Source organism: Betta splendens, chromosome 17 (genome assembly GCF_900634795.4).
Source record: "Betta splendens chromosome 17, fBetSpl5.4, whole genome shotgun sequence".
Classification (NCBI taxonomy): domain Eukaryota; kingdom Metazoa; phylum Chordata; class Actinopteri; order Anabantiformes; family Osphronemidae; genus Betta; species Betta splendens.
This window is the reverse complement of record NC_040897.2, coordinates 13,235,746-13,248,759: the sequence shown is the minus strand read 5'-3', so window position 1 is coordinate 13,248,759 and position 13,014 is coordinate 13,235,746. Positions and strand designations below refer to the sequence as shown.

General features: G+C 44.5%; 1 protein-coding gene across 5 annotated transcripts in view; it reads left to right on the top strand.

Annotated features, from left to right (window-relative positions):
• Window positions 1-13,014, top strand: part of LOC114844815 (collagen alpha-1(XI) chain-like) — a 70,264-nt gene that overhangs the window by 53,259 nt on the left and 3,991 nt on the right. For all 5 annotated transcript variants that reach the window (XM_029132450.3, XM_041068213.2, XM_041068210.2 and 2 more), the window contains 17 exons: window positions 848-955; window positions 1,045-1,152; window positions 1,738-1,791; window positions 1,990-2,043; window positions 4,526-4,633; window positions 6,758-6,811; window positions 7,513-7,566; window positions 7,679-7,732; window positions 7,952-8,005; window positions 9,154-9,261; window positions 9,441-9,494; window positions 9,611-9,664; window positions 9,881-9,934; window positions 11,507-11,560; window positions 12,445-12,552; window positions 12,649-12,702; window positions 12,877-12,930. In XM_029132450.3, the coding sequence (XP_028988283.1) occupies window positions 848-955; window positions 1,045-1,152; window positions 1,738-1,791; window positions 1,990-2,043; window positions 4,526-4,633; window positions 6,758-6,811; window positions 7,513-7,566; window positions 7,679-7,732; window positions 7,952-8,005; window positions 9,154-9,261; window positions 9,441-9,494; window positions 9,611-9,664; window positions 9,881-9,934; window positions 11,507-11,560; window positions 12,445-12,552; window positions 12,649-12,702; window positions 12,877-12,930 (1,188 nt within the window). The remainder of the gene's footprint in view (window positions 1-847; window positions 956-1,044; window positions 1,153-1,737; window positions 1,792-1,989; window positions 2,044-4,525; window positions 4,634-6,757; window positions 6,812-7,512; window positions 7,567-7,678; window positions 7,733-7,951; window positions 8,006-9,153; window positions 9,262-9,440; window positions 9,495-9,610; window positions 9,665-9,880; window positions 9,935-11,506; window positions 11,561-12,444; window positions 12,553-12,648; window positions 12,703-12,876; window positions 12,931-13,014) is intronic.

The following is a 13,014-nucleotide window of genomic DNA, read 5'->3' as shown; positions in this document are numbered from 1 at the left end:
AGTAGAAAGTTGGGTGTTTGTCTGCGATTTTGGTATCTAGCCACATAATAAACTTGTAGGAGCAGAATGAGACACAGAAAAACTTGCGGCGTTATGACATGAGTCATAGAAACGTGTGTGTGTGTGTGTGTGTGTGTGTGTGTGTGTGTGTGTGTGTGTGTGTGTGTGTGTGTGTGTGTGTGTGTGTGTGTGTGTGTGTGTGTGTGTGTGTGTGTGTGTGTGTGTGTGTGTGTGTTGGCAGCCAGATTAGCAGACGGAGAGTGACAGGTTGGAGTCGTGAGGGCGTGTGTGTGCGCCAGCAGCAGTGTCTGTGAAACAGGTGGTTTGTGTGTGTGTGTGTGTGTGTGTGTGTGTGGCTTTGGCCTGACGCCTGCTTGCACCTTGCTTGTAATCAGACCTTCGCTCGCTGCTGCAGGCCGATGCCGTAACGACCTGTTGATCAAACGTTCCAGCCGGAGCTCGCGTGACGTGATCCACCTGCACGGCGACATGGTGCTGATGGGCCCAGCTGTGGTGAAGAGCAGGATAATGAGGCGTGGTGGTGGCGTGTGGAAGAATGGCGAGACCTCCAACGAGGTCTTGGCAGCTGACTCCTATTAGTCAGATAAGAGGTTGATCATCAGTGCAGCTCTCATCCTAGCGAGGCTTTGAAGGTGACATCAGGGTCAATGCGTTAATTATTAGTTGTAGTAGAATGTCCGTCTTTTAATTCAGCCTAATAACGTCAGAATCGTCATGGGTTCGACCTGGTTCTCCTATATGACTTTCATCCGCTCCATCCTCACGTTTGCTCCTTCACCACTGCATAATGCAGCCTTACAGGTGAGCCTTTGTTCTGTGCTGACAGGGTTCTCCTGGAGAGAGAGGTGCTGCTGGCCCCGGAGGTCCCATTGGTCTGACAGGACGCAACGGGCCCCAAGGGCCTCCTGGCCCCGCTGGAGAGAAGGGTGGCCCTGTGAGTGTTCTTGTCTAACATCACACACACACACATTTGCTGCTGGTGCTGCTGTGCTTTACCTTTTACCTAATGAATGCTGTGTTCAGGGAGAGAAAGGTCCAATGGGTCCTGCTGGCCGTGATGGCATCCAAGGCCCTGTGGGCCTTCCTGGTCCTGCTGGTCCTCAGGGTCCCCCTGGAGAGGACGGAGACAAGGTAAAGTTTTACAAAGTGAAACACAGAGGTTCAGAGGTGTTTATGTTTTTAGGTTTTATATGTATAAAGTATAGGATCACAGATAAAGAACTACAATATTGTGGATTTCATTTGTGATTTTCAGACTCAAACTGGCTGTGATGGTAAATCACCGATAAAGTAGATGATCCGTTCTGTAAAATAATCTAATGCTTGCAGCATAAACATCTCTCAACACAAACAGACCCATGTACGTGTTTTCCCCAGGCCTCAGGCCAGCGAATCCCTCATGCGCCTCAGATAACACTGAATGGCAGATCTGCATCTCCACATTTGTATCCATCACGCCTCTCCCGCTCCCAGTCACGTCCTCCCTCACACTGTTTTGTCAATCACCGTGCCAATGGGGTTAGACGGGGAGCCAATCAATTAATTGCAAACACTCACCCAAGATCTTTGTGGGCCAATCAAATTAGAATCTCTCGAGAAATATTTACTGCTCCCTTTACTGCTGTTGTGGTAGAGGTGACACTTGGAGGTATTGGTCTTTGAATAAACATGATGCAGGAAAGAGACGTGAGCTCTGCTGTTTGTGTGGCCCTGCAGGGAGAAGTTGGTGGACCTGGACAGAAGGGAAGCAAAGGAGACAAGGGTGAACTTGTGAGTCTTGTGTTTCCTCTCTCATAAGTGTTTTTTACACAGGGCAGTGACCTATGAAGGTAATTCATGCCTACTGAGAAGTTAAGGATGAGCCGAAGAAGACAGCCAATATATTATAATTATAGATACTGTAAAACGAGCTTAATTGTGTGATGCTTTTATTACCTACGTGTTTCTCATCATTCCTTGTGTTTTCAGGGTCCACCAGGCCCCGGTGGGCTCCAGGGTGTAGTTGGAGCTCCAGGTCCAGCTGTGAGTATCACTGACCATCACTTACAATAAATGTACAGTAAATGTCCATAAAATATTATCATGCAGTCTTAGTTCACTTTCCTTAGATGCCACATTCAGGTAATGTATAAAAAATATAATACCCCGTGTGCACACGAACACTAACTCAAATGTCGCTGTTCCCTTTGAAACAGTTTCTGTCGCTAATTGGGCAGATACACAGTTTGCTTTCAAAGTCATTAAAAATGTAAGCGTTTCTCTTCCAGCACGTATTAGCCCCCGGTTACTATGATGAGCTCTGCATCCGAACAATGACATGCCAAATTAAGTTTGAAATATTTACGCCATTTTGGGGCCCAATTAAGTCGGCGAAGACACTTACAACAGGAATCGGAACTGGACTAAAAGCCGCCATGTGAAATGTCTGTCTCCAGACGTGCGTTTGTAAAACAAAATAATCATAAATGTTTATACGTTTCTGGAACTAAGTAGCCGTTCTCTGTTTTGGACTAACTGGACTTTTAATTCTTAATGGTGCATAGCTGCAGGCCCATCACAACAAATACAAACACTATATTTCCCAGATGGTCAGAAATTCAGCCAAGTTCCAGCCAGGTCAGGGATGCGTTCTGCAAGCTGCTGCCTTTTACTGTCATCTCTGCGGTCCAGAAACCTTTGGCTGCAGGCCCCATTCAAACATCCTCATCCTTTTTTATCATTGCAGTGTTACACAAATGTTTTTCTAATCATGGCTTTTGCTTGAGGCAATGTATTAATAACAATGTACCCAAAGCGGCGCACAGAGCTTTGACATGATCCTGTAGCTTTTGAAAGCTTGCCGTGTAAAGGTTTTAGGGATTTTGTGTTGCTTGTTGTGATTCTTACAAAGGATTCTTACAAATTTGCAAAACAACCTCGAAACCACAATAGTTGAATCATTTCCATTTATCACCACATGTGGAGGCAGACCTGGCTAAAATACTGCCTTTATATACTGCAGAGCATCCGCCTCTCATCCCTCTCATTACCACAACAGGAGAAGTCCCGATTCTACAATAGCCGACGGCCTGAGGGCAACTAGCAGCTCATTGCTGTAAATTATCAGGCCTTAACAACCATTCTAGCAAAACTATTCAGCATCTGCACGGCTCAGTGGGAGCCAGAGGAGACCTGGTGAGACGGATTGCCGCGAGCAGGTAGCTCGCCCAAGCTGAATAACAAATTATTTAACAGTTGTTTATCCTGGTGAGTCAGGCTGCTCATGTGTATTCATATTTTCTTAACGGCGTCCTGACTCGTGCTGTGTAGTTTCCAAATGATCTGCCTCCTCTGACGTTTACTCCACCCCCTTTTGTCGTCAGCTCGGACGATATTATCTCTTAGTCCGTGGAAACTGCAGGGAAAACGAGTCAAGCAATATTGGTTCAGGCGCCTGAACCACCGGCTTGACCTTTAAAGGTCAAGGTGTCCCATAAATGCTGCATCTTATACTGGTATTGCTGCCATTGCCCACACAGGACTGACTGGACGTCGTTATGGTTTTGTGCCATTTCTTTTTCATCTTATCGCCTTTCTTCAGCTACCACACAGCTGATTTATCGTAATTACAGTTCACACATGGGATGTTTCTGATGGTTGCAAAGCGACTCACGAATCACGCTCTCTGATTCCAATCTCCCTGAGGAGCTGTTGCACATTTGTGACTTCTCTGTGGTGAGAGTCTCTCTAAACTTTACTGCCGCTTGTCTGTGACACTTCAATTCAAAGCCGCGCTCACGCTACCTGTAATCACCAAACATTTCCTTTCAAGCTGCTCTGCATTCAGTACCTGTGCCTCCGGCTGCCTACATGTCCCGGGGCTCAGCCAGAGCTCCTCGAGCACTTTCAAGTGCTGACATGCGTTTGAACTGAAAACTCCCAGTTTGTCAGCCTCACTCTTTCCCCCCTAGTCTCCTATTTCTATTCTCTGTAGCGCCGTGCACCTTTGACTTCACAAAGTCAGCATCTTTCAAACGCACTGTTCACCATAAGCCCCCCCGGCTTCTTCGTCTCTTGGTGGGAGCTTTGGTAGCATTCCCCAGCAGTCCAGCAGCTCAGTGGATTCAGCTCTCGTGTCTTTCAATTGTGTCTAAATGGCGTAAACTCTGCATGTAACTGAGATCCTGGCCAGAGTGCATGGTGAAAAAAGCTCCAACACCCTCATGACCCGAGGCAAAAAGTATGTGTCTAGAGAATCGATGGATGACTGTGCCACAACATGACCTTCAGGAAAGACATTAAGGTAACTGTCTGTCCTAATTTGTGTCTGAATATGGGCATCGACCCACGCGCTGCCATGTGAGCTCCACTATCCTCCACAACCTTGAAGAGGATTAAGAGGGCAGAGAAACGGACACATAATCGGACACAACGCATAGCTGCTGCACACGTGTTGGCGGATTTGAGTTCGCTGATAGTCAGAATGGAGGATATAAAGATATTTGTCTTGTGTGCCGGTCCACAGGGCAGCGATGGTGAGTCCGGACCCAGGGGACAGCAGGGCATGTTTGGCCAGAAGGGAGACGAAGGACCCAGAGGATTCCCAGGTCTGCCGGGGCCCGTTGGACTGCAGGTGACTCCACTGTTGCTCTCTCGCATGTCGATGGCGTTTGCAGGCGTTCTGGACACGTGACTTTCACATCACATTGAGAGCAGCCTCGCAGATATTCACATCGCTTTCTTTTTATCAAAGCGGCGCAGAGCAGAATGACTTGCTCCACGCCCTCAAACCGACAACATTTTCCTCTTGCCTTACATCATTTACATTACATCAAAACAGAGCATAATTTATTAATGCGGCCTCGGCTCCTAATAACGCTTTGTATTGCTCCTGCACGAATAATGCTTTTGCTCCCTCAAGGACTTTTCTTAGCATAGACGGTGCAAAAAAATCCATCACCGCTGCGAACATTTTGCGTTTGGCACTTTGCCACGTTGTTAATGGCAGCACCGGGTCTGCTGTTGGTTTTTCCACTCAGACTGCATCATTATCATGCAGTAAACTGCTCCCCTGCAGAGCTCCAAGGCCCAAATAAGAGACCAGCTGCTGTGGCATGTGGTCAGCTACTTTTAATAGTTTATAGTATAAATAATTTTTTTTTGCGTATTGTTTGTTTCATGAACGAGAAAAGAAAACAGAGCCTCTGAATCCAACCTTCCTGTTGCTGCTTGTGTTTTTTTACTAGAATATGCTCTACCTCTCACAGGTAAGATTATGCGGGTCTTGTAACAGACAGACAGGAACCTTGGTTGTTATATTGTCTTCAGCAAAAGTTTTCCTCATTTTTTTTCCTCGTTTTGGGGCTCCCGCCCTCTTTGCTTTATTCAGCTCCCTGTTCCGAGTGAAAGGTCAGAGCATTGACTCATTTGAGCCGATCGGCTGACGTTTTGTTTGGGTGGCAATTAATAAAGAAATGGCATATTTTAGAATACCGCAAAGTCAATTATCTAAAGACTCGCTGAGGATGAAATTAGAGCGAGCGAGGCCCCGCTGGTCAATAGGGCCAGATAACATTGTTATTAAGTGCAATTGGCTTTTAATTGAGTATAATGCACTCCATCTCCACTCTTTTAATTATATTGGCTAAGCTGCCCTTCAATAGATGGCAGCAGCCACTGTGAGCTCAGCCCTTCAATGCAATTATCTGTAGCCATAATGATTTTTGACTATGGGGAATAAGTGGATTGGGTCTAAAATCTTTCCAGGGTGTGGGGCTATGTTTGCTGTGGAATATTGGAGCCCTGAGCAGACGAATTCTCCAGATTAAGAGGTTAAGACGTGAATGCGGAGGAAAGTAAATATCAGATTTGATTACGCCAGCGTGTGGGGCGTGGGCGGGTAGTGGAGGGAAATGCCAGGTCATAAGTAAACAGTATGTGGAGCGTTGCGTTTATGCACGTGTGCCTTCTGCTCACAATACGTGTTTCATCTATTTTACAAAAAGCCCAACACTGATCAAGAGCCTGTCCCCTTCAACATCATACATGATATAAGATAAGGATTTAGTCATTTTCAGCCTTACTAGCGGGATGTTTTATTACGGTGATTAAATCCTAGTTGGAACCTACAAATGATCCATCTCTGGCATCGCAGGTACAGTAAATCAGCACCATGGGCTGAAACTACACATACGTGATCTCTGTGATCGATCTCCGTGTCATTCTGGTTTTACTGTAACTCGTCATTAGCGCTCCTTTCCACCCATGTATTCATCACAAATGCTCCATCATTTGAGGCAGACAATAAGCGACGACAGGAAGTGAGACCGTTTTCATTTCTGTTGCACATGCACCTTCCCAAGTTGAATTCAAACTGTTTTAGTCAGGGATGATTGAATCCCGAGGCTGGAATAATATGCACCGCCGGCGCTGTCCCCTTTGTTTCCACTTTCCTGTGGAAATAGATGGATGGCGCTCCCACCCTGCAATTTACAGCGGCTGATTATAACCAAGCCTCCCATAGCCTTTAATTACAATAGGTGTCCTTTTTGACTAATTGTGTGTTTACAGTCGGGGGTTCTACTTGTATTAATGCGTTCTCCATCACACTGCAGCCTTAAGTCCACTATTCAATACACATCTGAAGGTTCCTGTTAATGAGCAGTGAAAGCCTATTTGTGCGTCTGTTCTAATGTTCTGGATCAGGGGGTGCCTCACGTGACTTTTTGTTTTTAAATTATATTTGTCTTCCCTCCAGGGTTTGCCCGGTCCTCCTGGTGAAAAGGGAGAGAATGGAGATGTCGGGCCAATGGTGAGTGTTTCTCTTTCTAATTTCTCTGCGTTAAAGCGATTCGTATTGTTTTCACGTACAACTCAATGAGGTGGGAAATTGTGCTGATTGTCCTGGGTTTTGGCTGGTGGCTGCGTTTGGCAGCTCCGCCACCAACTTGGCATGTTCCTCTGACGTCTGTTGAAGATGTATTGACAAACTTTTCAGCTCTTCCAAAGGTTTTTCTACTCTTGGATTCAGAGTATAATAAAAGTATAACCAAAGGTTCAGTTGAGTTGCAAGAACAGATGAGCATTAGACAGTTTAATTATCTAATGTGACCTTCAACAACAAACACAGATAGAGCAGCCCGTATGTTTTGAGCCATAGCTGACTGAGGCTTTAAATACAAACTTCGATGTGTTCACAAACAATCAGGTCTTGTCTTGTCATACATCAGGTGTGATCAAAATCGAAGCAGTGCTTCTGAAAATAATCAAACCCGCATCTGCTGCTCGCATGGCTGCTGTGTTGTATTACATTATTTCAAAATGAAGATAGAAAACCAGGGAATCGAGACAGCAGTGGATCTCATAATGTCTTCTGTCCTTGCTCTCATATCATTGTATTTCCTGATTCTTTTGGATTCATTTTAGGGCAAATTATTTAGTTTATAACCTGCACAATGGATATTGGGATATCTTAATATACTGTATAAATGCAACTTCTGCCTTTGCTTACAGGGTCCACCTGGTCCTCCTGGCCCCAGAGGTCCCCAAGGTCCAGGCGGCGCTAGCGTAAGTATAATTGTCTTGCATTTTTTCATTTTGACAGTCTTAATTTCAATATTTAGGTTATGTCTAAAACACAAATGTTCCACATAATCTAATCTTTGTTATTTATCCACAGGGTGCACAAGGTCCTCCTGGTGGTATTGGTTCAGCTGGAGGTGTTGGTGAGAAGGTACAGCAAGAATCAAACATTTCCATTATCGGGCTCCATTCTCTGTGCTATAGAATAAGTGAATCATGGTTAAGTCTATTTGAATCACAGAAGTGAAAACAAATTGCAGATAAAAACCCAAACCACAGAGCTGGCAGTGCACACGTTCCTCAGCTGAGAACATCATCTCTGTTATTTACTGTCAGTGTGATAATCTACATTTTCACTGTGCTCCACCAGGGAGAAACTGGAGAAGCTGGAAACCCAGGATCAGCTGGAGAGCCCGGTCGTCCAGTAAGTTCACTATCTTTCTATTATTTACTCTATGTAGTCGCAGAATTCATGCACGAAGCACATTCCAGCAGCTTGTTTTGTCATCCCATGTGGAATTGTGCTCGAAAAAATGTGCTCTGAATATCTGCGACTGCAGCTAATTAAGTTATGTTTATTTTGTGACACCTCAGCTGTGGGAGACCTTCTACCTGAGTAGTACTGTGGGCTGGTGTGCAGAAATGCTAGCAACCTGAGGGCTTTTCAGCAGATAATTAGCTCGGCCACATTTGGATACCTCCGCTGTGGGTGGTGTGATTAATCTAACCTCCTGCACCAGCCTGTTATTAGAGGCAAAAGCCAGATTGTCCCTGGAGTTCTGCTCTGCGACAGAAACGCCACGAGACCACAGCGTGTTTGCAGCAGGTTTTTTGTAGTTTGATACATGCAAAATGAATTTTAAATGACACAAAGTTAACTTTTTCACAACACGTGGAACATTGATTTACTTGGGCATGAAATATGTCAATATGCAGCTTGCACAAAATCGCTTTTCCTGATGTAGCACACCGTGTTTGCCTGCAAAACTGGCTCTGCTGTTACGATCTGATGGTATAAATCACAGTAAAGTATTCACAGGGCCATCGATCCAGACTGAGCAGTACATGGTTATGTAGACCCGCGGGTCCTCACCTTAGTTATGGTTTTGGGGACTGTCACCATCAGTTAGTGTGAGTCCATCAGGTTGTATTGATTTATGCGTCTCCTTCTGTGTATCGGTTCACGGTGACACTGCTTTGCATCACTTTGAGGTCAGTTTCAAAGGTGCCACGCAGGCTTTGACTAGAGAGGTGCTTTGTGGCAATGGGCCATGTAGTGATCCTGGGCTTATAAATACACTTCATTATCTGCTCCAGGATAGACAACACTTTAAGCCTGTGTCTGCTGTGACTTTCATGAAACTCCTCAGCTTTGTTATCTTAATGCTTCACTTTGGTTTTGCTCTTGAACTTTTGCACTATAGCTGTGCGTTTGGCACACATCTTGCCCCCAGTTGGAGTGACAGATTTTGTAACATGTTTGGCTTGTGCTTTATTTAGCATGCTAGCGTGTCACGTATGGCCCTTATGTGGTTCTCATAGTGACAAGTCTGTGATGTGTTTTTCCCTCAGGGCCTCAGAGGAGAAACTGGCGAAAAAGGAGAAACCGGCCCACCAGGAGCTGCTGGACCCGCAGGTGGCCGTGGTCCCTCTGGAGATGACGGACCCAAGGGTAACCCTGTATGTCGGCTCCACTCACACACACACGCAGCCATGACTGGTGCATTATTAGAGCTGTCAGCGAGCGCATCAATGTGTCATACTTCTCAGGCGAGCTGCCTGCTGCCAGAGCTGTTGTTGACACGATGTCAAATACCTGAGTCATGCTCAGTCTTCTCATTGTCTCGATTTGACTGCAGGGTCCTGTCGGGTTCCCAGGAGACCCTGGTCCCCCCGGTGAGCCTGGTGCTGCTGTAAGTGTTAGATATATCCCTTATTCAATCCAATGTTTTGGTAGCATGTTGTCATAATGTCATACATTTAATGAATAAGCACTATATTGATTCTTCATATTTGTATGTTTTTGTAGGGTATTGATGGTTTACCAGGTGACAAAGGAGATGATGGAGAAGCTGGTCAACCTGTACGTAATCTGAAAGCCCATCACACTGTAGAAAAGGAGCAAAATCTTAATCCACCATATTACAAATGAATGTAATTTTATAGAATGATGCATTTTATTCAGCTTCCATCCTAAAAATTAAAAAAGACAAAGTTTGGTGTCCATTCTGTTAAAATGAACAAAAAAACGTGTCTTGTGGATCAAGTGGAGTTAAGCATTCTACCTTCTCTGCTTTAGGGCCCTCCAGGTCCATCAGGTGAGGCTGGAGTACCAGGACCTCCTGGCAAAAGGGTGAGTACATTTCCAAAATGTTGCATGAGAGGATACTTCTGTTTCCCACTTGAGCTCTGCTTTAGATTGCAGGCTATTACATGCTGTAGGTGACACACGTTTTATAATAGGGATGTGTGTTGTGACTGATGTGACAGCCAATGATGTACTGTATATTAGTACTAGTGAGTGTCTGGGGTGACAGGTAATTGCAGATAAAGGCCATCTTGTAAGAGAGTATTGACATATTGTGGATTTGACTGGCAGTAATGTGAAACCATTAGGACTCGTGCTGCTTCAAATGCCAGTGAGTTGACTTGTGACTTTAATGTCTGGCACCAGATGACATGACGTAGCTGAGAATACTTTATTTCATTCTTGTGTGCAGTTATACGATGCCTTTCACTTACTGCAGTAATGCTTTAGGGTTTGCACTGAAGTTTGTGCTCCTCTAAGTCATACTGTATGTAATAAATACTCTATCCATTCATCAAGGCACACATACAGTACAATGCATGTCAAATCTGCAAGACACACATCAGAGGGAAATACAATATTTATAACCTAACATACGGTTTGGAAAAAAACTAAATGCATTAATGGTCTCATACAGATGATGTAATGCTTTGCTGCTACTGTATAACTCTCTTATATTACTTCTGTACAATTGCTAAAGTAACATATTGAATGATGTTATTTGTATCGTGTCTTGTTTGTCAAATGTCCTGCTGACGATCACTGCAAACATACTTAGAGATCAAATAAGATGATGCCTGTTTGTGGTTTGGATTCAGTAGCTGAAACACGTTTTAGTTAAGCAACAGGTGCTCTTGTTTGACTCCCGTTTGACTCTGGGGTTTGAATTAGCATTCAGCCACAGACGACGCTTCATACATTTTAAAAACTGAGAAATGTCTTTTTTTGCCTCCGGATTTTTATTCTCGTGTTTAAAATCCAGGTGACACAAACTAGAGAACAAATACGACTATATCCATAATAATGGACTTGTGTGAGTCCCCTCCGTTCAGAAAGGTAATTCTGGGTTAGTCTCTATCGATATCAGAATTGATTCAGGTGCTCATTGATGCATGTGGCTTCACACTACATTAGCCCACACACATACAGCGTCCCCGCTTGCACACACAGCCACTAATGCACATACACAGTCATAACCTACATCGAGGGCCGGTGGCTTTTGTTTGGTCTATTTGATTATGGTTTCTAATAGCAAACGACAGCCCACTTACAAGGTTTTGACCAGAGGCTGTTTAGTGAAAATGTTGATGTGCTTTTAGCTCAGTATGCTGGAAATGTAGGACAATTTGCTCGCACTGATGTTGCCTGGCCCCGCGTAACCCTCTCACTAAAAAGATTCAAGGTCAGAACATGCTCAGCTCAGCAATTAGTATGTACGTGATATCACGGTTTGCCAGCAAGCATTGGATAATTTCCCTTTTAGAGAATAATTACCTGCTTGGAGTCTGTAAAGTGTTCTGACATGGAGGCAAGGCAGTATAGTGCATTAGTTTAATAATTGCTTGTATATTCCAAGTATTCTCAGACCAAATTGCTGTTTATTGTTGTTCCTCGCAGGGACCTGTTGGACAAGCAGGCCAGGAGGGAAGACAAGGCGAGAAGGGATCAAAGGTAAGTTGAACAGCTTGTCCAGAGGCAAACATGTAGTTTAACATAACGCACATCTGTAATTATGTATTATGGATATTTACATATCCGTTCACTCTCCTGTTTCAATAAACGCTGGCATGTTCCTGTGTATTTGTACAAACTGGTGGGTTGTCTCCATGAAGAAAGAGCGGGGCTTCTGGAGGCTGTCGGCGCATTTGATTGCCTTGTTAAAATGCATTACATGCTGGTAATTGCACAGCTGAAGAGCGCCAAATAGGAACAATCTTTACAAGCCTCAAAGAGATTGTTTTCTCCAACTGAGATGGCTCAAAGAAACGTTCAGACAGAGAACCTGCCAAATGTCAGACGTGGCTTCGCTCCTCCTGTTGCTCTTTGTCATTTGTCCACGTCTTGTTTTGCCTTTGTTCTGCACATACAAAGTGCACACTCTGTCCACACCAAGGTAAAAGATTAGAGTTGATTTGTTGGAGACAAGACAAAGCCTGCGCTGCCATGCTAGGGTGTCAAATCCAGCCTTAATTGGTTGTCAGACCGTTTTAATCCCCTTGTCCGATCATCCCAGTACATGAGACGTCTCTGGAACTTCAACGTGTGGAAAACCGGCCATTCTGCTCAGACACAATAGATGAAATCAAGTAACATTTGAAGTGTTTTGAAGGTTGCAAATCCCCAAATCCTCCCAATCGTAGGTTTCGAGAAAGGAAAACATTGCAGAATATTAAACAGTATGATTCTCAGAGTATTACACTGACTCGAACACAGGACGCTGGAGTCCTGCGTAGCTGTTATTCTAGGAGTTTGTTTGCACTATATGCTGGAGGACACAAACTGCAGCGTGTATGTCTTTGAGAATGAAAATGCATTCAAAAACTGTGTTTTCATAGGGAGAAGCTGGAGCTGAAGGACCTGTTGGGAAAACCGGACCAGTGGGACCTCAAGGTCCCTCTGGAAAGTCAGGCGCTGAGGGCCTGCGTGGCATCCCAGGCCCTGTTGTGAGTATATTTTGCTAATCTGAGAGTAGATGAGTAGCTAGTTCTGTTTGGCCACAATGTTTACAGTCTAAATTTGATTTTATCACTAATTTCCAGGGTGAGCAAGGACTTCCTGGAGCTTCAGGTCAAGATGGACCTCCTGGACCTCTTGTATGATATTTTCATCTACAGTACCTTCATAATAAGAGTTGTTATTTTTGCAGCACCAGATAGATATTAAAGCCTGTATGTTTTGTGCTCTGATGCAGTTTTTGTTTGCAGACTATAAAATAATGTGAATTTCTCTGTGAGCTGACAAAATGATTTTGTTGTCTGCTTCTATAGGGACCCCCTGGACTTCCTGGAATGAAAGGTGACTCTGGATCCAAAGGAGAGAAGGCAAGACATTATTACGATGCTAATCTCAAATTGCTTTATTGTGTATTTCTCATATCTTCCTCGGTGCCTTATCTGAAGCTTCCA